Source organism: Gigantopelta aegis, chromosome 8 (assembly GCF_016097555.1).
Source record: "Gigantopelta aegis isolate Gae_Host chromosome 8, Gae_host_genome, whole genome shotgun sequence".
NCBI lineage: Eukaryota > Metazoa > Mollusca > Gastropoda > Neomphalida > Peltospiridae > Gigantopelta > Gigantopelta aegis.
In genome coordinates, this window is record NC_054706.1 from 65,464,542 (window position 1) to 65,489,349 (window position 24,808).

Below are 24,808 nucleotides of genomic sequence, written 5' to 3' on the forward strand. Positions count from 1 at the left end.
AAACTATCAAAACATACCTTTAGGTACTGTGCCGATGACTTTAGCGGCCAAAAATTTGAATGGATATTTTTTTCACTTCTGAAAATCCGACTGTAAAAATTCGAGGACGCAGTGCTAGAGGTAAATGTGAACTACGTCATCAGTATGGGTGTATTCCTGGTAGTCCTAAAGCACGGCTTCTCACAAATGAACGACAACAAATCGGAAGTTGATTGCGCGAACCGTGCACGAGAAAACAAACCGAACCAAACTGATAACGGTCACATGGTATACCAACATCTGTGACGTTTACACAGGAAGATTCCCTCTAAAAATAGATTGGACCTTTTTTTCTCGAGTGCGCGCGGCATTTTAAGAAATACAAAAATGCATTTTGTGGTTTTACAAACATCAGGATTACCAGGATTACCAAAAAGCACTTCAGGTGAAAGGAAATATATTCTAAATAATAAACAGTAAGTAAAGTGCAATTTTATTTGTGAAAAAATGGGTTTAATAGCGAAAAACAACACCGTAATGGTTAACAACTAGCCGTAACTAGGGCGTGTCCCTTTAATTATGAAACGCTGTCTCCAATAGTACTTCAAATCAAAGGCCCAAAGACCTATCTTTCAAACTATCTAAGTATCTTCCTCAGCCAATGTTACATGTAACTTTGGTGTCAAATGTCACGTCAGATTGAAAATCATTTGGCTAATTGGTAAAACAAATTCTTTGTATTTTAAAGTCTTAAGCTGGAAGGGTTAGCAAAATTAAAAAATTAAAAATAATAAAAATAATTAAGGAGTGTCAGTTATTTCGTTTACATTCATCATATGAATAAACAAAATAATCTGCAAACTAAGAATCAGCGAAGCCGTTCTCACATAAGTTTGCGGATGTAGGCCTACTTTCCACAGAGCTTATAATATGATTTTTTTTAGACAACCAACGTCACTATTCGGTATGTTGTTTGTGTGGTTTTAGTGTTTACAGGAACAATTTTCTTCTGTAGTTCAGATACAAATGAAAAGGTTAATGGTCAACGAGAATCTAAGATGAAATTTTTTCGTAGTTTTTCTCCGTCAAATTTCCTATCATAAATACAAAAATATACTTTTTGTGTGCTGGGACTAACTTGGAAGCCACCAGGTGAAAATAAAAATTAAGTTTGTTTGTCCTAACCCGACCAGCCCAGGGAAATTGACCCATGTCAAAATCTTTTTTCTCTTCTTTTGGGAAGAATTTTTATTATTTGTTATTAATTTAAAAAATATTTAACCAATTTTAGTTAGGGCGTAAATATTGATCTGTACATAGATGATATTTGTCAAACATTTTGAAACCTCGATATAATTTAATCAAAATTTATAATGTCCGTTTCGATTCATTGGAAATTAAGGTAGACAATAGTCACTTTTTGGACTCTTTTTTTTTTTTGGCTTCGTATACAATAAATAATACATATCGAATGGTAATTTTTTTATATGGTATATCTGAAAAACGGTACTTTTTATTTCTTTCATGTTTTAAAACTGTAAGTTAATATTTTGGCCAGAATTATAAAAAATATATATAAATACAACCTGTATATTTGACGGGTCAAGGTTAGTAGACCAGTTTTTATTTTAATATGGCAAAGCATTGTAATAATATAGCTAGTTTTGAATTTGAATGACGTCAGTATTCGAATGACATCACTTTGCATCTCCTTACAATAACCATAAATTGTGTACATGATGTTTCCATTTTAAGAATGCTGTAAAAATTCCAATGCCAAATGAATTTTTTTTGTTTGAACATTACTAATGTACCTGAATGTGTTTGAAGAAAATCTTGTGATTAAAAATTGTACCTTTTACGAAATATGGATTTCAAGTGAAATTACTTATATATGTGCTATATTTATTATGTACAAAGCCAAAAAAGGGTGCGAAAAGTGACTGTTGTCGACCTTACAAATTCTGTAAAATGCTATTCATAGTAAATTTTTCCTGCGACGGGCAGGCAAGTTCTCACACACCACGGTGCATATTCGTAATACATGGTACATATGCTCTTGTGACAGGCAAAATGGGTTTTAAACTAAATCAATCTAACAGTAGCTACACAGGTACCTTCGCGTGAACCAGATGAGGTTATGTATTGGCATGCTTTGACAGTCACAAAGTTAATATAATTAGCAGTCATTTTGTCCAACACTAAGTACAGTCATTAGAATGCCATCGCGTTTGCTATTAATAGACCCGATTCAGTTCGAAAGAAGCTATACAAGACTTAGTGTATATATCTCAATGGCCTTAAATGTGATGGGTTTAGAATTCTTGGGTTTTTATCAACTAACACCACTAGAGCACATTGATTAATTAATCATCAGCTATTAGATCTCAAGCATTTGGTATTTTTGACATATAGTCTTAGAGAGGAAACCTACATTTTTCCTGCTAATTAGCAGCAACGGATCTTTTATATGTACCATTCCACAGACAAGATAGCACATACCAGTCTTTGATATACCAATCATGATGCACTAGCTGGAACAAGAAATAGCCCAGTCTGCCCACCTACGGGGATCAATCCCAGACCGGCCATCCATCAATTGATCATTTTACCACTGGGCTGCATCCCACCCCCTTTATCAACTAGTACATCATCAAAGGATGTGGTATGTGCTGCACTGTCTGGGAAGTTGTCTGTAAAAAGATCTCATTCTGATATATGGGACCTACATAATGTTGGATTCTCCTTTGACTTGGAAACAAATGTCTAAAGTAACAACAGTATGCTTCGACAACTAACAGTAAGGCCAAACAAAAAAATAGGCGTGTTTCCGATTGCATCCCCCCAAAAATTAGGGTAGGTAGGTAGGTGTTTTGTTTTTTTGTTGTTGTTTTTTTCCCCTTCCCTTTCTTCCTTAATGTGTGTGTACTTATATAACATTTCTATAAATAATATATATGGATTTGTGGCATAAACAGATGTTTAAAATATCGAAATAACCTGTACCAAGGCTATGTTCGTATATTCGGTTACTTCCGTGACCGACCAAGCTGTTCGGTGGTAGCTAATCAGGGGAAGGAACTCTATTACAAAAGCTTTTCCATAATTTCTCTATGTTTTTCGGAAGGGAATTACGTGTGCAAAATGTATCGTATAATAGTACGTACACAATGTGCAAGGAAGGAAATACTCTTGTTTGGTGATGTTGTCTTCTTTTATTTTTACTTCTTTTTTTTTATTTCTTTTTTTTTTAATTATTATTTTTTGTTTAATTTTTTTTTTTAAGTTTAGGTTCGGGGAGAGTAAAACTAGGGATGGTCGGTGGACCAGAAACACACCTATTTTTTTGTTTGGCCTAACAGACTTTATAATTTAAAATGTGCTGAGGTGTTATTAAACAAACATTCCTTTCTTTGTTTTGGGAGTATAGCATCAACCCTGCTTTATTCTCCCAGATTATTTAATACAGTTCAAAACAAATTAACAGTCTGATTAAGTGGTATCATATGTTAGATGCCAGTGGGTCATAGTTTAATGTACTGATGTGTCATTAAATGTTTTATTAAGAGGTTGCTTTTGGACACTCCTTTAACATATTTATGTTTTTGTGTGTAGTGTATGGTGCGTGTGCGTGTCACAATAATGAGTAGACATGTGTGGTTCTTGTTTACAGTGACAATTAATTCAAGTTGAACTGTTGCCAAGTTTGTCATAAGGAAGGGAATTCTAAATATAACATTCTTTTGTGACCGTGCTCTTGTCATGTGTGTATGTTGAATCACAGAAAAATATTACTAACCTGGATATTTTTCTAACTAATATGTCTGTTGTAACCACAACATTGTTTGTTTTCAAGGAAATGGTAAGAATAGTAATGTGTATATATATATTAAATTAATATTGAATTGTTTTTACTATGTGTGTAACTATGTGTATACATGTATATACATGTATATTTGTTGTAAAGATCAGCTGTTTATGTTTTTGTATACAAATTTATGTTTTGAACTGGTGTGGGTGGTTTTGTTATAATTGGTATGCTTTATTGCTAGGTGTGACTATTTTATTTGAACCATGATTAAAGGTACATACACGTCCCCTTTTGTTTAGACTTTACAGACATTTCCAAATTGCCTTTATTGTGAAAATATATAATTTCTTGAACTCTAAAGTTAATACATACTTGTATGTATATATAGAGAATAATACATGAGTGGCCATTAGATACCATTTATCTCAAAACAAGTTGTTTTAAAATGTTTGTAATGAGCGAAAGCGAGATTGATACGTTTTTAAACGAGTTGTGAGATAAATGGTATCTAACGGACACGAATGTATTATTCTATTTCTTACATATCCTCAAAAACCAGGTTTTAAGCAAATTTTAACATCTTTTTGGAATAAAAGTTATTTACAACCATTGCACTTGTAGCTAACTTACGCATCACAGACCCATGATTGTCAGATTAACTATACATCACAGTGTAATCGATTTCCATCATGTAGTTTTTCATTGGATGTATGGCATGGGTGACCTGATTATCGTGAATTTTTTTTCATACCCAGATGAACCTAAAAGAAATAACAGACAATACTTAAATACTTATAATTAAATTTGAATGATACTAAACATACTTCAATTATTTTTGATCCATAAACATGATGCTCAATAAGACAACTTGTCCGTATAAAATGACGTCATCAGATATGACATTCCCTGACAACGTAATTTTTATGTTCATTGAGAATTGAACAAACTCCCATTGCTATGTCTGGACCAATGGGATGCCTTTATATCGCAATGAATCTTATGGAAATTTAATGTGTATGTGTATATATACAGTCAAATTTCGGTATCTCGATGTTGAAGGGACCGAACCACCAAGCTCGAGATATCCGTGGCTCGAGATAAACATAATAGTCGATGATACAAATTATGCCAAACATGTGTTTGCAAACTTAACAACAGTCAACGATATAGTCAAGGACGATTCGAATATGAACTGTTTTATCTATATTTTCTCTGGACATTTTTGTGAATAGCCTGATATTGCATTGTTCGTTCGAACACACACACACACACACACACACACACATCATCCCCAGTCTATGTCCATGAGTATACCAAAGATACTAATATACAAACATCAAACAGTCACTTTGCCAAGCCTGTAGACAATACTAGCTAGCCAAATTCAATAACCTGTCAAATAATGTCGAATCGGAATATAAATCCGGACATCAGAGGTAATCAGTTTCACGGTTATTACCGGGTTGTGTTGGATGAGAATCGCAAATGTTATTCGTTTATATGTTTAACAATAGCTAACATATTAAAACAAAATGAAACTAAAACAATGTTATTTGTTATATTTATTTAACACAATTTTTTTTTTTCATCAGTCATTTTTGTCAGTGATGGAAACTAAGTCGGTGAAAAAGTCTGTGACCTTTGATTGCTTTGCAACTGTGGCTTTAAAGTCCCTGTCATAACCTGACTTGTGATCTGGGCTAATCCGGCTAGTAGATGGTCAGTTTTTTCTGTCGTTTCAATCCTGTTCCTCACAACATCAAGTGCATCCGTCTCCATTGTAGTAGGTCGTTTTGGAGGGGCAGTGGTGTCGTCGTTATCACTAGCATCATCATTGTCGTCATCTGGTGTTGTGTTTCTTGCACTGATTATTGTGTCAATAATGCTGTCATCAGTCGCGGTCTCACATATGTTCAAATAGTCATCCAAGCTGGCATAAGTGGCAATTGGTACATACAGTCTGTTTAATGGAATGTCGTCTGAGTCATTTTCACTGTCTGGTTCTGGTTCTGCGTGTCGGAAACAGTTCTTAATTGTGGTCAGCGTTACATTTTGCCATGCCTGATTGACCATGCGTGAAGCATCAAGCAAACTTATCTTCAGGTCTCATTTTTCATCATAGGCTTTCAGTTGACGCATAATTACCAGCTTGCAGTAATGAACTTTGAAGTTGTGAATAATACCTTGATCCATTGGCTGTTTAATAATACTAAACTTTGCACTGCTTTTATAAATGTTACATATTTTTTGTTACATGTGCCGATTAATTTATCTTTAGTAGGTAAGTAAACACTACATAAATTGCAGTGGCATGTTAAAACAGTTGTTGGCAATAACCTATATGATACTTCATTACCTGTTTTATTGTCTGCACCGTTAGTAACTTAATTAAGTTTCTATAGTCCTGATAATCCCCGCAATTGCTATTTAAATGGGCAGTTAGTAAATAGTAATTGACACAGCAACTTGAAAGTCCACATGGAGCCCATACTTGATTGGTTGATTAGGCATATCTACCTGCCACATTATTTTCACCATATGGAGACAAATTATTTTGTTAAATGAAAACAACATTGAAACAGCTATCGTTACTAAGAACAATGTTATTAGTTTGTAACAGGTTCGGATCTGGGGGTGGTGGTGGGGGGGCTGAGGAGTTCGCCTTCAAACTGGCATCTCCCTTTCATAAACGCCTGGACCTGCTCCAGTTTAATGCAATGTATACAGTGCTCTTTATTACTTGGTAGGAATTTAGGGAAGAACAAAAATGGCAAATAAAAGCAATAGTCAAAGCAGGTAATTTTTTTTATACTTTGAGGAAAAACCCCAACAAACTGTACGTAAGGACACCAAAATGTGCTCAAGCGTGGTACTTGAGGTTAGCGTGCTCGAGATAACAGTGCTCGATTTGGTAACATTACATGAGGAAAATGGACCTCGAGATATGTTGGGTACTCGATGTTACTGAGGCGAGATACCGACGTTTGACTATATATATATGTATGTATATTGTGAAAAATTATTCTATTTTATCTTTTTTAATGAAAATATTGGTTACAATGTTAAAGACTATTTACAAAACTAATAACCAAAAATGATAGGATCCTTTCGGACCTAACCTGAATGATTCGGTCAGTAAATCCACAGAAATGGATAGTTGGCATTAAGCATGATGCATGTACTAAACATGTAATCTCCAATTTCTTATTTAGTTTCCGAAAATCTTCACTGTGTTCCAACCAAAATATATTACTATCACAAGTATCAGGTTTATAAGGCTTAAATTACATGTTTATTTGTAATGCAGATGTTTGGCCTCATGTAAAAGTTCTATTAGTAGAGGGTCCATATCCCTGACTTGAATGCATAAAAAGATTCAAATTGCATTGTTTCACAGGTGTTGATTCTTGAAAAATAATCTGCTCCTAGAACAATCTGTCCCGGATCAGACCACTGGCTATCCAGAGACCGGACCCGGGACAGACATGTTCAAAACTCTAGTGGTATATGAGCATGTTAAAAATATTGGACTTGGACGTCCTAGAATAATAGTGTGACATCAAAGGTATGGATTAGATCAAGTAGAAAACATTAAGCCTCAGAACCACTGAAATGATTGCCTGTAATTAGATTTAAGTAATTTGAAATGTATAAATTCTGACAATCTACATGTACACGTCTTTACTGGCTATATGTATCAGTAATTTATTACTGCACTAAAAAGACCACCGAGTGCTCTGAACAGACGAAAAAACCCAGTTGTGTCTAAATCAGGGTTCGAATTTAATGGCAACCATGTGAAAAATTGCTGGAGTGCCCTAATGACATGCTCCAAGGTCCTGGAAATTAAACAAGTTCACAACCAAATTGCCTGTGCATTATATAAGTCCCTTATCAGTCCAACCAGAGTGGACTATATGTTTCTTCTTTTTTTTCTTTCTTTTTTTCCGGAATGCCTCAAGATATTGAGCTGATTTTTGTGTATAGCTTTGTCATGTACTGTTACAGATCAGGTGTGAATGTCACAGCAATATACCCAGTTTTGGCCCTTGAACTTAGTTTTAAAAATCCAATAATTTGGTGGGCCCGGTAGGGGACATGTATTGCTTTGGCAGTACTCTCAGAATGCTTGTTTTGTATGTTACCGTTGACGTTTCTTTATTTTGAATGGGTTTTATATTAAGACACTTGTTAAACATTGCCTAGGAATGGGTGATTTTTAACATTATTTTAGGATTGGTGGGTACCATAGTTTGTAACCTGCTTGGTTGGCACTTTATGTTGGCGATGGCTTGCACAGGCAGTTGCCTACATTAAAACACAACACGGTCTCCAAATACACACATAATTTTTATGTATGTGAAAATAAATACAACTACATACATGTATGTTTAACTTTGGTATGTGAACATTTGTATAATTGGTGCAAAAATACTAAATATTGTAACACGGTTTTTGATTACTTTTCTTTGGTACAGTCTCTCTTACCAGTTACAATGGAAGAAACCATTCGATACTTTGAGAGCCAAAGTGACCTTCTAGACCGATTTGACAACACTGCCATTCTCAGTACCTTAACCTCAAAGTATATTTCCTGCATTACTTTTAATGGAGTGCCCATACTACCGCCAGTCGTAAGTATTTACACTGTACTGAACACACAATTCAGCCATTTTAAAACATATGCTAAATCTTAATCAAACTTCACTAACAAGCTGGAGATAAAAGTCAGACTGACAGTTTTAAAATCTAATCAACCACCTATAAAATTTACAATGCTTAAAACTAGTTGAAAATAGTGAAACCCTTGTAAACACCCAAGTAAATGGTATGGTTTTAAGTAGCAAGGGATCTTTTATATATGCTATCCCAGACAGGATAGTACATACCAGAGCCTTTAATATACCAGTTGTGGTGCACTGGCTGGAACGAGAAATAGTCTAGTGGGCCCATATATAATGATATAGCTCATAGTCCATAATTTTATTATAAAATTAACCTTTAAATTCGCATTTCGTGATTGAAAACATACCCTGAATGTATTATACTTTGTGGCCGTAAAACCCTTTGTGTATTTATTAAAAAGACTGTAGTTTGCAGCCATTGTAAATGTTTCTGACTAACAAAGCCTTCTTGGCGACTACTATTACATATTTACTTAATTTTTTTCTTTAAAATATCGGGGGGGGGGGGGGGGGGGCGTAGCTCAGTGGTACTGCCATCGCTTGATGCACAGTGTTCTTCAGCGACACGGGTATAGGATCAATCCCCGTAGGTGGGTCCATTGGGCTATTTCTCGTTCCAGCCAGTGCCCCCACGACTGGTATATCAAAGACCGTGGCATGTGTTATCCTGTCTGTGGGATGGTGCATATAAAAGATCTCTTGCTGCTAATCGAAAAGAGTAGCCCATGAAGTGGTGACAGCGGGAGTCCTCTCTCAATATCTATGTGGTCCTTAACCATATGTCCGATGCCATATAACCTAGAGGCACTGATTTTCCACGATCGTGGAATCGCAGTAATACCTATCTGAAATGGAATTCCCGATGTTTTTTCCAAAATATTATTTAACTTTAAATAACGCCTTTGATTAATTAAAATTTATTTTTCGAACTAGAAACTGGACACCGACATTTGCCTGTGCTACGCTACGACACTAGTACCTTTGTATGTTACGCCAAATGTTTAATGTAGAGTATCTAGACGTTTTACCAGTCGTGTTTTCTTCGCTTATTCCCGGTGATTTAACGGGGAAAACCGAACATTGTGAGCTAAAATTGTCCGATATTTACTCAAGTGAAAGATATATTATGTTATGTTTGCTTATTAATTTTTAACATTTGCGGCATTGCCATGATGTTATATGCCACTGGCTCATTTGCATCACTGAGCGTGTGTGTGTGTGTGTGAGTGAAACAAAAGCAGAATTTGTTTAATACTGAAACGGAAAAAAACTGAATTTGTAACATGAAACGGAAAACAGTGCCGCTAATAACCGTAAATAAAATATGTTGAGTGTGTCGTTAAATAAAACATTTCCTTCCTTTAAAATGTCATTATGTGATATATTCACAGATGACAGCCAAGCGGCGGGATGAGATGCAGACTCTCAAACGACAGGCTCAGCTGTCCGAGAAGCGGGTCAAGTCCAGACAGAGACACACTTTGATGGCAAGAGTGCAGTCGATTGTTGACACCACACAGGTATAGTAAAATTATTATGCATTCTCAATAACTCATCAATTCATCATTTAAATTACATTTATTTAGATAAATTACAACCAAAATTAGTATATATTAAGTTAAAAATTATTAACAGAATATTTCCTTCCAGATAGATGACAAAATGATTGACTATAGTCTGTCCCACAAGGAATACCTTTTTTCATGCTATGGAATTTACTACAAGTTATTTACCTTTTAGCCGATTGTTTTCTAAACTGGACACAAAAATAGTAAAAAGAAATTTGTTATTTCCAAAAGATTTTTACTTTTCATTTGCCACAAAGTATTTTTGGATGTATATTTTGATAATACTCAACCAACTATGAGACATTACTGTTTTATATTGCATGAGTCAACTGATGTCCTTTGAGAACCTTTGACGAATTAACGGCAATATCAAATCATGGACTATAGGAAAACAGCATTGCCAAGTAGCGAGTAGGGTATTCTATTTATGACCAATTATCATTTCATTTTTTTAATTGAAATGTACAAGTTTGTAAAACTGAGAACAGTAAAAAGTAAAACAGTAGCACTGATGACATATTTTTCAGTTATCCATGCTGATGAAATGACAACATATCAGTCGATATCAGTGTTAATTATACATGATGCTGCCATGTTTTTATTAATCTGAAATCCTGATATATGTATGTATATATATATATATACATGTATATACTTGTAGATTTATACATCAAGATTTATTTTGCAGAATCCTGAAGATGCACACACCCACCTGGACCCAAATATGCGATCTGGAGAGACCGATTTGGAGATGTCTCGTGTGTCTGGTGAGAACTCAACCGATCCTCTGACTAGCACTAACCCCAGATCAACGTTCGCTATGCTAGACAGTGGCGATCAAGCTGATCCTCTGGCTAGCACTAACCCCAGATCAACGTTCGCTATGCTAGACAGTGGTGAGAACTCGGCCGATCCTCTAACTTGCACTAACCCCAGATCAACGTTCGCTATGCTAGGCAGTGGCGATCCAGCTAGCAGTCAGACCTTGGATTCTTTGTCCTCCGATTTCGTGTCGCTAGAAGAAACTCCCTTGCCCACTGACTTTAATGGCATTCCTCTCACATCCGTCCAACAACAACAGATTTCTCAAAGCCTTCGTAAGCTGTCTAAAGCACTGAAGCTCGAGGATACCCAGAGTCTGAATTCGACAGGAAACAGTGAGTTCAGTGAAATGCTGTCGCTGAAGCAGCCTCCGGGTCATAATCCCGTACCACAGATTGCGTCAGCTGGAGAGCCAGTTCAGTCGGTCCATCGGCAGATCAGTTCCGAGAACAACTCCAGTGTTTTTCATGACAGCCAGGATACAATAATCGAAGTTTCGCAGGAGGTTGACGGAAATTCAACGTCTGGTTTTTTAGATAACGTCAGCAGTGGTAGCAAGCCTGATGCGACAAGCTCCCAGAATGCGCCACTGCAAACGTCGCACAATGATTCTGGTAGTTTGGGTGTCAATTCTAGTTTTAACTCGGCCAACACTTCAACCAATACTGCTGACAGTCATCACAGCAGTAAAAGCAGTCCAAAGTCGCTGAAGAACACTGTGCACTTTTCGCAGTACGTCACCGAAATAACACGCAAATCCGTGGAGGACAGCATCACATGTAGAAAAATAGACCTCACTCCCACAAACAGTCCGAGGATCATGGTTACCAACAGCGATGGTTTCTCCAATTTATGTACCTCAAACAGTAACCATGATGATTCTGCTGAAAGTTCACCCGGCATAAAATCCGGAAGCCTGCTGAGCAGAGTTGATTTCAGTCCCGAATGTGACTCTACCCCATCCCCGGTCCAGGCTGTGACTGTTCCATTCCAGGCTTACTTTACAGACGCCGAACTTTCAACTTCTGACAAGGAAAACGATCAAAACCAGGCTTCTCATAGTCACAAGTATCGTATTCCATCCATGTCTGTAGAGTCGGTGTCTGGAGAATCACGTACGTCTAGCCAGCTGTATCATTCTAACGTAGTAACTGACTCACAAGGTTCATATAGCAGCAGCACAGTTATGTCTGGAGGATCCAGGACAGTGGGGAGGACATCTGAATCGGAGGGCAGCACCTTAAAGGAGAGTAATGTATCAAGGGGTTGTGACCATTTTTTACAGTTGACTGATCAGCAGGAATACATTTCTTCTGATACGGGAAGTACAAACTTACAGAAGTATATGCAGACTCTGATCAGTTCTCAAGGCAGTGTCAGCCACTCTTGTTCCTCTTCTAAGGACCACTGTGCTGGCAATGAGACAGGTTGTAACAATCATGACGTTAATGTTCCTGTGTTGAAACGAAGCCATCCATTAAGAGAGTCCTACACCTTAAGTGAACCATCCCCTGCTCTTATGAGGTCACAGTGTAGGACTGACAAAGAATCAAATGTTGAGAAGAAGGTCCACTCAGTTATGAGTGCAGAAAAACATCTCCAGCATAAAGCAGACTGCAGAGGTAATGACGGCCAGATAGAGCTTGTGAGCATTCCCTTGCCTCCAGGACCTGAACATGATGGAAAAGCTGAACATATCAACAGATACCTTTCTCAGATTCACCAACAGAACTTGAAGAATGCTGACAAATTGCCCGTCAGCCCAAAGGCGAGACCACAGAATCTAAACACGATGTATTCTCAGAATCCTGCCGGCAACAGCATCAGCATGATCCAGTCGCTACTGCAGAATATGAACTCTCTTCCCGACACGCTGACCGAGGAGGAGATGCTCAAGATTCAGGCCAGTCACTTCCAGGTTCTTCAACAGCAGGTGATCTCGCAGCAGCAGAAGGAACTGGAGGAGCTCTTTGTACGGCAGAGGAAGGAGCAGCTGAGTCTCGAGGGCGAGGTCAAGATGCACCAGAAGAGCCTTCAGGAGCAGCAGGAGTTCCTGGCGGAGAATGCACCAGAGACAGTGAAGAAATCCAAACACGTGTCGAAGGAGGTCTTTGCTGCTGGAGACCAGGTTACTGCCATGGGTGCGGAGAACAGAAACAATCTCAGTACCGGGAGTGGAAGCCAGCCCAAGTTGAATCTGTTTGAAAAACTTGCAACTCCCAGTCCGACAGGTCCGAAAGTGTATCGTCCCGTTCTGAGGTCTCCTGCGAAGTCACGGCCGTTGCCAAGGCGATCAGGAACAGTCATCACTCCAGAAAAAGTAATTTGTTTTTGGTTATTGCATTGTGCAGTGCATCATATGCAGTGTTTAATGCAGGAAACATTATATCAATTAACATCATTCTCTTACATGCTTTGTCTAAAAATAAATCAAATTATTAATATTTGTGTTTTCTTATGCCACCTATTTTATGTTCTAATTTCGTAATCCTTATTTTTAATTATTTTACCATTTTGGGATTTAAAAAATTGGTTTATTATCCAATAGAAATTGATGACTGTATGATACTAATTTAAATATTATAAATTAAATATTTTCTTTATTGCAGGCTTACCTCCCTCAAATGAGACGTAAGTTTGAAAAGATCTCGGCTCTAGCAAAAGGATTTCTCATACGCCGACTCATGCAGACGGATAAAGTTCAGGAACTGATGAAAACAATTAGGGTATAATATATTTGGTTCATTGGTAAATAACAATGTACAGTTTTAAATTTAGGTTTGATTTTATTTGTTATATTTTAAAGACTTGCAATCTAAATTTATAAACTAATAAGACCCTCTTTCCCATCCACTAATGACGCCTCTACTATGATTTTTTTTTTCCATGATACTTTTTAATTGTAGAGCAATCTTTGTGTGTTAATCTGGGGGTTTTTAAATTCCATTTATTGCTTATTTAGTCTTTTTATTTTCATCACCACTTGCAAAGTCATCATCAATTCCATTACCAGATGTTTGATCCTCTATTTGTCTGTTAAAGGTTAACTTTATAACCAAGTAAAGTTAAAACTAAACAAAAAATGTTTTGTTTGCCAAGTTGTAGTTAAATATCAGGAAATGACATTATATATGTTTTCATTTCCAATACAGGCTATTTCAGTTTTATAAAACATTTTTTGAAAATCCTGCATTTTTTTCTAGTGGAATGATGATGTAATTTTTATTATTTGTATAGTGTATGCACTGAAAACATTAAAATGATATCATGTATAAGGCGTCTTTGTTTTTGAATAAAGTTTGGTACATTTAGCTTAGGTATTTTGTAACACAATTTGCGATGCTTATGTGAAAGAAAAAGTAGGAATAATACTTGTTACTAGTTATTGTGAATACAAAGTATCCAGTAAAATCGACTTAAACCGTAAAGCTCATAGTTCATTTTATTATAAAGTTAACGTTTAACATTATTTAACTTAAAACCACAGTTATTGTTTCAGGATACCCAGGAATTTGCAGTGAATTTTACAACTGAAACTCCCATAAAACAAGGCACTTTCTCCAACCAGGATAAAGACCTTCTTGAGAGAATAACTGCACAGGTAAATGCAGTATGCATCGTTATTATTTTAATGTGTTTTTGGATATTGGGTGTAAAAAAATCTGATAATTATGAACACTTTCATGTATCTTGGAATCTGTTTTTTAAAAAAACCCCACATACTACGAATTTGAAGTGAAGTAACAGTTTGTTTTTTGTTTTTTAATCATTGGCTATTGGATGTCAAACATTTGGTAATTTTAACACTCTTAGGAAACCTGCTACATTTTTCCATTAATAGCAAGGGATCTTTTTATATGCACCATCCTACAGACAGGATAGCACATATCACAGCCTTTGATATATCAGTCATGGTGCACTGGCTGGATCGAGAAATAGCCCAATGGGCCCATCGACAGGGATTGATCCCAAACCGACCTCGTGTCAAGTGGGCACTGTACAACTGGGCTATGTCCTGCTCCGTAAATACAAACAGAGCCCTAGTACAGAGAGCACACAGATAAGCAAGGTGATGGGTGTACCAGATATTTTTATTTTTTATTTTTTTTTATTGATCAGTAACTGTCACTAATCAAAATTTGATCAGCTATTGTCACTAATCAAAATTTTATCAGCTATTGTTGCTAATCAAAATTAGATCAACTGCCGCTAATTAACATTTCAAAAACAAAATAATCCATGTTAAGTCATGATTCATTGAGACATGTAGTGTCCGGATCTGTATTCAAGAAGACTAATTAAATATACCTCTCATATACAAGCATGTATTAATAGTATAGTGCTGCATACAAAAGGCAATATATGCATTTAAAAGTGTAAAGTGCTTATTCTTTTTTCCTTTTGGTTATTTTTTCAGTTACAAGCCGCCAAACTGGATATACATGAGATTTTCTTCAGTCTTTCACAAGCAGAACAAATGTCCCTGATCGCCAGCACACGTCAGAACAGAGAGTACAAACGACTTAAAGTACTTTCCTACTTTACTTGCTTTTATAATTTAAAAAAAAATAAAAAATCCCGATCTCTTGGAACCTGATGCAAACAATTCATATAGCTTCACTTTGATTTTCTTCTAAATGTCTTCTTCTTGTAGCAAACAGTTCATATAGCTTCACTTTGATTTTCATCTAAATGTCTTCTTCTTGTAGCAAACAGTTCATATAGCTTCACTTTGATTTTCATCTAAATGTCTTCTTCTTGTAGCAAACAGTTCATATAGCTTCACTTTTCTTTTCATCTAAATGTCTTCTTCTTGTAGCAAACAGTTCATATAGCTTCACTTTGATTTTCATCTAAATGTCTTCTTCTTGTAGCAAACAGTTCATATAGCTTCACTTTTCTTTTCATCTAAATGTCTTCTTCTTGTAGCAAACAGTTCATATGGCTTCACTTTGATTTTCAAGTAAATGTTTTCTTATGGGTGTATACTACCAAATCAAATCCCATAGACGACAATAGTAACATATGTGGCTAAAACTCCTACCTGCAACGTATCAACCGACATAAACACCACGGATATAAATACTACCACCCCTTACACTTAAAGTGAATCAGAAAAAAATGGGGGTCAAGCTGCTCGTTTCTGAGATAACGGGTAGCGTCTATGACTACCCTAGTTTCGCACAAAATTCGAGTACTTTTTTTTACAGGTACCCCATACATGTTTCAAGCACAAGGCTACTTGACACATTGGTACTAGATAAAATAAAATTGCAATTTTTTTTTACCCAAATGAAATTATTATTTTTTACAACCAACACACTCACATTTATAACCAATCACAGGACTTGTGGTGTTCACTTCTCTATCAAAAGTTGGGTGCACCTCGAACTTTGACCCAGCTGGAAGTTATTTGGTTTAGTACTACCTATACTGATAACATACATTTTTCAAAAAGTGTCCAGCTATGTGTCTTTATGACAACCAGGATCTGGTGTATTCTGACATAAACTGACAACCTCACTGAAACTGTTGTTTCTACAGTGCAACCTAATATAATGTACACCTCAAAAAGCATATATATTGCATATAGTTTTGTACAAATGCAATATGTCCTATTAAACAACAAAATGTTTTAAAATAAAACTCCTGAAGATATTTACTTTCAGTTGGGTGTGTGTACTCAGGTATATATGTAGAGGCAACAGAGATAGTCAGAGTACCTCTACCCCTTTAAAGAATTCCATTAAAACACATGCACTTGATTGACCCCTAGATTATGAAGACCTTAACAGGCACAACAAAGAAATATCAGTATTAAAAAAATACACTGTCTGAGGAAGGAAACACAAACATGACTGTACCTGTATGAAGTAATGACTTAATGTCCTGAACATTAGTGTTGGGAGGAAATCCTGTATGCTGGGTGTGGGAATTTCAAATCCATCGGCCATGCTGATTTTCATAATGAACCATCAAAACTATTGGCAGCCACCAATATTCCTGACTATATTTTATTTATAGCCTACTGTAGTTGGAGGTTTTAATAGTTGTGATATCTGGAATAATCATGCAGCTTTAACACATTTATTTTTGATTAATTACTGAAAAAAATGACAAAATTACCCGAACATCTATTTTCTTGCATTATTTTCTAATCCGGATGAATACAATATGTACATTAGATGTATTCCTACAATCTGTAATCCAGCATTTTATTTAGCTAGTAATATTAGGTAATACAGCTTTAACAATAAAATAAATTATCAACTTAATCCAAGGCAGATAATCAAATCTGAAAAAATTGGTTCTGAATCTAGTATAAACTCAAAATGCTTTTCATGAGAGCTAACTAAGTGATTATTAAAAAAAAAAATGATCTAGAAATCTAAGTATATGTTTAACAACCTTATTGTTATGTACAAATAAGAACAGAAGGCACAATAGTGACAACAAATTTAATTATGTTTTTGGTAAAGTTTTTCTTCAAATTTACTTTAAATTTTGCATAAAACTACAAATTTGTCTCAAATATAACTTAGCACCCTATAAATATGTCAAAATGACAATAAAAATCAAGTTCTTTACAAATTTGAGTTTTCAGAATTTCATACATAAAAAATTAACAATGTTAATGGAAACTAAAGACATTAACCCACTATTGGCACATGCTATTTTTAATATAAAAATAAATTGCTATTAAAATCTTAGTTCAGGTTGCCTATATATAATACCATATTTAAGAGCAGTTGTATATGGCAAGTCAAATACCATGTAAAAAGAAATTATTGAAATCTTTACAGTATGAATTATAGGCCAAAACAAACTTTTCTTCAGTGCTAACTTTGATTCAAACTCCATTCAGAGCCATGTACAGAGATTATTGTCAAGGTCAAGGTCATTGTGAACTTGCATGATCGAGTGATGGCTAATTAATCAACCAGTATAGTTTAATTAAATAAAATGACAAAATCATAATATTTTTTATTATGCACTGAATATGTGCAACAGGGTGTATACTACCTAAATCAAATCCCATAGACGACAATAGTAACATATGTGGCTAAAACTCCTACCTGCAACGTATCAACCGACATAAACGCCACGGATATAAATACTACCACCCCTTACACTTAAAGTGAATCAGAAGAAAATGGGGGTCAAGCTGCTCGTTTCTGAGATGACTACCCTAGTTTCGCACAAAATTCGAGTACTTTTTTTTTACAGGTACCCCATACATGTTTCAAGCACAAGGCTACTTGACACATTGGTACTAGATGAAATAAAATTGCTAATTTTTTTTACCCAGATGAAATTATTATTTTTTACAACCAACACACTCACATTTATAACCAATCACAGGACTTGTGGTGTTTACTTCTATCAAAAGTTGGGTGCATCTCGAACTTTGACTCAGCCGGAAGTTATTTGGTTTAGTACTACCTTATAGCAAACAATTCGTATGGCGTCACTTTGCTTTTCAACTAAATGTTTTCTTCTTGTAGCAAACAATTCAGATAGCTTCACTTTTTTTTCAACTAAATGTTTTCTTCTTGCTTTCACTGTAATTAATATGATGAGTTGAGTTCACAGCAAAGCAGTATTTTATATTTTTCTCTCACCTTTATGAAGTAAAAGGCAAAGTATAGGTGTCAATATTTGTGTTTAGTTCAGTGTTAAAGTTTTGCATTAACACCAGTTTTTATAAACTATATGGACTAGATCAATGAACCTATGGTTATTCATCATAATATATTGGGAATATTGTAAATAAATTAAATTTTTATTTACTGGTAAATTTATTTTGTTTATTTAAAAAAAATATTTCTTAACATGCTTTGAGATGAGATGCTATGAATGCAAATGTCGATGACATTGAATAAATTTATAGTAGGCTAAATATTTAATTCTGTGGAATTCATGTTTTTTAAAAAAGCTGGCCTACATATATGCAGCTTTATGTGTAGCAAATAAGACATTAATGAAATTAATGGAATGACATGGTTGATTCGCAGAAATACATATCTTTTTAATTGAAAAAGATGACAGATATTTAAAATCATAAATGTTTTTACAAATATGGCTTTTTGATGGCTTAACCTATTGCTGTTTTATTTGTAGACTAGTCAGGGAAATTTTCAAAGATTTCACCGGCGCATCAGCACTGCAACAATGAAGGCTATTGAGAGAAAGAAGAAAGCACAGTATCCTTGATATTTAAAGTAGTGTCCAATCTTTTGGCATTTAAACTTTAGTATCGGAATTCGATATATTTTTTTATTCAATGACATGAAATTCTTGTTATGTGAAATTTAGGGTGGAGAGTATTTGGTGCATGAGCAGCCATTGACATTCAGATAGTTTCATAACACCATTTTAGTAAAGTTAATGTCAAGTAATATTAAAAATATTATTGCAGATCGATTTTGTAAAAGCATTGAAGACTGCAAGAGTGGTCAGTAGAAACTAAAATTTGTTAATGCAGCTTTAGGTTATCGACTACTGGGAGTGTGTTTTTAATAACAAGGGGATTAAGGACCAATGTTCTAGAGTGATAGTAGCCCACCATTGTCATTTAACTTCTTTTTTGGTTTGGTTTGGGGTTTTTTAATCGGTAATTTAAAAAAACTATTTTTTACTTTTTCATAGGTAATTTTTAGCATTTCTGATCAAATCCAAATTTGTGATAATTATTCTATGGGAGAAAAAAAAGAGGTGTAAGGGTAAGAAATTAAACTCAGATTTTTAAAAAGCTGAAAAATCACATTTCTGTGTTAGTGAGTTCCTACTCCTGAAACTGAATTCTCTAATGGAGTACCATATGCATTGTCTACTTTTAAGATGTCCATGACTAATTAAAACTGTTTGAAGCTTAACAGTGATGCAGAGGAGATAGTTTGTGTGCAGTGATGAATGCACGTCCGAGAACAGCCCCACCGAGTACCAGCAGTCCACGCAATCCATCCACCGATATCAGGTATTGGGGCATCAAAATAAGCAATCCATACACCGATATCAGGTATTGGGGCATCGAAATAAGCAATCCATCCATTAATATCGGGTATTTGGGCATCAAAATAAGCAATCCATCTACCAATACCAGGTATTGGGGCATCAAAATAAGCAATCCATCCACCAATATCAGGTATTGGGGCATCAAAGTAAGCAATCCATCCATTAATATCAGGTATTGGGGCATCAAAATAAGCAATCCATCCACTGATATCAGGTATTGGGGCATTGTAATAAACAATCCATCCACCGATATCGGGTATTGGGGCATCAAAATAAGCAATCCATCCACCAATGTCAGGTATTGGGGCATCAAAATAAGCAATCCATCCACCGATGTCAGGTGCATTGAAATAAGCGAAGTGTCTGGTAACCCATGTACGGGTTGTTATATTGTGACAGATAACTTGTCAGATGTTGTCGACTTTATTTCCCTCCTAGCCACACTACCTCCTCTCTACCAGAGTGATCCCCCCCCGAATATATTTTGTTTCAGCACTATTTGTCATATGCATTATACAACAAAGTTTACTACAAGACATTGTAAATTTATGTCTATAAACTGATGATCAAAAGAAAGTATACCAATTATTTTTATTATAAATAAACACAATACATGTTCATGGAAGGTTATAGTGTGGTATGACATGTCACGTATACTGTTCCCGTAGGATTTTATTGCTGAAATTGATTTTTTTGCTTGTTTAGGTTCATTTGGGGTCAAACTAATGGAAAATGATGGGGTTAAAATTTTCAGACCCCCGACCCCCTTCTGGGGGCCCTTTCCATCCCGGGACACCCCCCCCCACCCCCAGCGACTTACTTAATTTCTATCTCGACCAATAATGAACCGATTTTTGTGATCTTAGGGTCGTTTTAGGGGTTCTAGCTGATGCTGAGTCTATTTATCATAATCTCGAAGCTACCGGAAGTGCCCAACACTGACTTCCGGTTTAGGACATCAGCGAAATCAAGGTCGTCATCACGGTAGCGATAAACCTATACATGTAGTACCTCTTTTTCTGGGTTTTCAGGCATGAGAAACCGATTGGTGCATTCCTTTTTGCGATCAGACTATCCTGTTAATAGATAGCCATGATAAGGGTACGTAAGCTTAAGCATGGTGCTTATTTGTACTGTTCTGTGAATTTATCTGGCATTTTAAGTTGCGTAAAAGTGTATGCATGCTTAATTTCAATATAAGTAAAAACTAATATTCAAAATTGCACACAAATTTATCAACATCACAGACAATATTGGCAACATAATAATACCTCATGGAGTCTACAATAAAGCATAATGAAAATTAATTCAAATAGCACAAGTGTATCACAATCATCGTTACAGTGCATGATAATACACCAGGGATACAAAATGTAAATAATAAAAATAATATAATAATTACAGGGACAGAAAGTGTAAATAATAAAAATAATATAACAATTACATAACTAGATAATAATATAACTAGATGTATTGTCTAAGTCACTGGATGGAGCTACAGATTGCTGGATGGATTACTCATCCATGTCCTCGTGGATATCGTCCTTGAACACATTCGCACATTCACCAATATAGCACTTAAGAGATGGGTGCATGGAAGACGAGCTCGCCCAATTTCTATTGCAGTACGTCGAACAGGTGGAAAGCCTCTTGAATCTTATCATTGCCTGCCACTCGGGTGACTGGGAAGAGTACTTGGGTGCATTAGAGAACCTGATCAAGTATTTCTTTGCCCACGACCTCCTCAACTACACTCGCCTGATGAGATGATCCAGCTACCTGGGAAGCACTGGAGTCAGGAGATTTTGTTGTGGCAAAATCAGAAGTTCCTTTCACTCACCTATATACCGCTCAGACCCTTGAGCAAGAGATTAAGGGGTAGAAGTGCCATGGTGGCATGGTTGGATTAAGTCGAGACGAAGCTGCTTTGGACTGCCTTGTTACCACAACACCCCATCTCGCACGTATAGTGAAGAATTACCTACATAGCTTCCCTCAAGTCTCCAAATCTTCAAAGCGAAGTGAACACTACCAGCTCTCAGGTAGTGTAGCAGTAACATTAAGAGCCAATGGACTGAAGCTCCATCACTGCATCGAGTTGCACTGTGCTGGGAAACCTTTCAAACTTAAGTCTCCTTTGAAGAACCTAGATTAATCAGCTTTTATACCAGCAGATGCGAAGGACGACATTCTGTATTTTACAGAGAAGGGACATCAGCGATTTGAACACTTTATTCACGACAGATTGTTGCCAACGTCAACACTCTCAGTATGGGATCCTATGAAAAAACTCAAACTGAAGACGTTCTTGAACTGGATGGCGAAAGCGAAAGTTCGCCTGGGTGATGAAGTCACCCAAGTTGCGAGAGGAACGTGAGCTGCTAGGTCGATTTCTGATCATCCAAGGAAGCAGACCCGACCTGGTGCCAAAATTAGAGGAGATGATTGGGGAGTATGAGATGTCAGTGGTGCTTTGAAGGAGTGAAAGCTCAACCTGTACAAGCTGCACCTGCACTTGGTCAAGCACCTATTCCGTACAGAGTACTGATTGTCGATGCCATGGCAGTTCTTCAGAGCATGAAGAAAACACAGACCATGCGGAAGCTATCTGACCTTCAAGAGGCATTCATTCAAGCCAGTGATGTCGACTACAATGAGGGTCGAGTGATCTTTGATCGTTATATTGATCAGTCATTAAAGAACAAGACACGCCAGAAGAGAGCCGTAACATCCACATAATTCCAGATCCACCCGGAAATGAAGCTCACGATGTCTATCAAGGAGATACTCTCTGCTTCAAAGACCAAGAGTAGTTTGACAACCATGTTCGCTAGGGGCCTCCTGGAACACTTCTCCAGCAGTAACACCTTCAAGCTCGTCATGTATGACACAAAGATCAAGGGCCACGATTTTGAAGAAAATCATTCCCATGAAGAGGCCGATATACTTATTCCTCATCAAGTCCTGGCTGCTACAGATGAGAATGCTGAGCAAGAAGCATGTGTTTGGTCACCCGACATGGATGTGCTGACACTTCTTCTCGACCTCGTGTCCCATGGTCGCCTAGGATCTCACAATTGTCTCAAGTTTCTTACAGGCAGAGGAACAAAATACTGTGAAATCGATGTGGTGGAGCGGGTACGAGTAATTGGACGACACAAATGTCAAGGCCTTATTGGACTTCACAATTTCTCTGGAGGTGACTGGGGTGGAACATTTGTGGGCATTACCAAGAAGACCTGGGTTGGCACCTACATGAAGTTAGATGAAGATGACCCTGCCATCAACTGTTTCCGGGAGCTTGGGGACCATCATATCCAGACAGAGCTAGTCAGTGGTCAACTGCCACTGCAGGTCAAGGTTTTGAAGCGGTTTGTGTGCCGCGTCTACTGCCCGACAGGTACCACAACAATACCAGAGCTGAGATGGGAGCTGTTTCGTTCCAAGAACTGGGAGGGAGAGATCCTGCCTCCTGCGCGTGCAGCCTTGATGCCACATCATACGCATGAACTACATCGCCATGCGTGATAAATCCTACACCACTAAATCTCCGACTCTTCTTCCAATTGAACAAAATGGCTGGCACGTTGAGGAAGGAGTTCATGTTCCTGTCGGGTGTCTCAACCTGCCTGCCCCTCGCGCTGTGGTCGAGTTGACCAAATGTGCCTGTAAATCAGGATGCCAGGGAAGGTGCAGTTGTCGCAAGAATAGTCTTCCGTGCACCCTCCTCTGCAAGTGCTATATTGGCGAATGTGTTCAAGGATGATATCCACGAGGAGGACATGGATGAGTAATCCATCCAGCAATCTGTAGCTCCATCCAGTGACTTAGACATACATCTAGTTATGTTATTATCTAGTTTTGTAATTGTTATATTATTTTTATTATTTACATTTTCTGTCCCTGTAATTATTATATTATTTTTATTATTTACATTTTGTGTCCCTGGTGTATTATCATGCACTAACGATAATTGTGATGCACTTGTGCTATTTGAATTAATTTTCATTATGCTTTATTGTAGACTCCATGAGGTATTATTATGTTGCCAATTTTGTCTGTGATGTTGATAAATTTGTGTGCAATTTTGAATATTAGTTTTTACTTATATTGAAATAAAGCGTGCATACACTTTTACGCAACTAAAATGCCAGATAAATTTACAGAACAGTACAAATATGCATCATGCTTACGCTTACATACCCTTATCATGGCTATCTATTAACAGGATAGTCTGATCGCAAAAAGGAATGCACCAATCGATTTCTCGTGCCTGAAAACCCTGAAAAAGAGGTACTATATGTATAGGTTTATCGCTACGGTGATAACAACCTTGATTTCGCTGATGTCCTAAACTGGAAGTCAGTGATGGGCACTTCCGGTAGCTTCGAAATTATGATAAATAGACTCAGCATTAGCTAGAATCCCTAAAATGACACTAAGATCACAAAAATCGGTTCAGTATTAGCGGAGATAGAAATTGAGTAATTGGCTGGGGGTCCCGGGATGAAAAGGGCCCCCCAGAAGGGGGTGGAGGGGTCTGAAAATTTGAACCCCATCATTTTCCAATAGTTTGACCCCCAAATGAACCTAAACAAGTAAAAAAAAACAATTTCAGCATTCAAATCCTACGGGAATACATGTCATACCACACTATTAGATAGGTTCCAGAATTGTTCGTTATAATGTAGTCAATGACGAATAGTCGCACATTGCTGCGTTTGGGCAATGCCGCACGTGCAAAATGTGTTTATTCATCAAATTTATACTGCACGAGAAAAATGATACTCATGCAAATAAGGGTGTAAAAAAGGGTGCCATTGCTTAGAACATGCCTAGGTCAACAGTAAAACACCAGAGAATATGGCAAGGCTAACTGCTGAAGAAAGAGAGAGAGCTATTGGTATGGTACAGTTGGGTGCGAGTTA

General features: G+C 36.7%; 1 protein-coding gene across 1 annotated transcript in view; it reads left to right on the forward strand.

Moving 5' to 3' along the window:
* LOC121379122 (centriolar coiled-coil protein of 110 kDa-like) overlaps positions 1 to 24,808 on the forward strand; it is a 36,270-nt gene that overhangs the window by 1,620 nt on the left and 9,842 nt on the right. Inside the window, exons 2-9 of the mRNA XM_041507603.1 lie at positions 8,269 to 8,424; positions 9,867 to 9,995; positions 10,732 to 13,185; positions 13,475 to 13,591; positions 14,365 to 14,466; positions 15,283 to 15,393; positions 18,987 to 19,069; positions 19,753 to 19,842. Coding sequence (XP_041363537.1) covers positions 8,287 to 8,424; positions 9,867 to 9,995; positions 10,732 to 13,185; positions 13,475 to 13,591; positions 14,365 to 14,466; positions 15,283 to 15,393; positions 18,987 to 19,069; positions 19,753 to 19,842 — 3,224 coding nt within the window. The 5' untranslated portion in view covers positions 8,269 to 8,286. The remainder of the gene's footprint in view (positions 1 to 8,268; positions 8,425 to 9,866; positions 9,996 to 10,731; positions 13,186 to 13,474; positions 13,592 to 14,364; positions 14,467 to 15,282; positions 15,394 to 18,986; positions 19,070 to 19,752; positions 19,843 to 24,808) is intronic.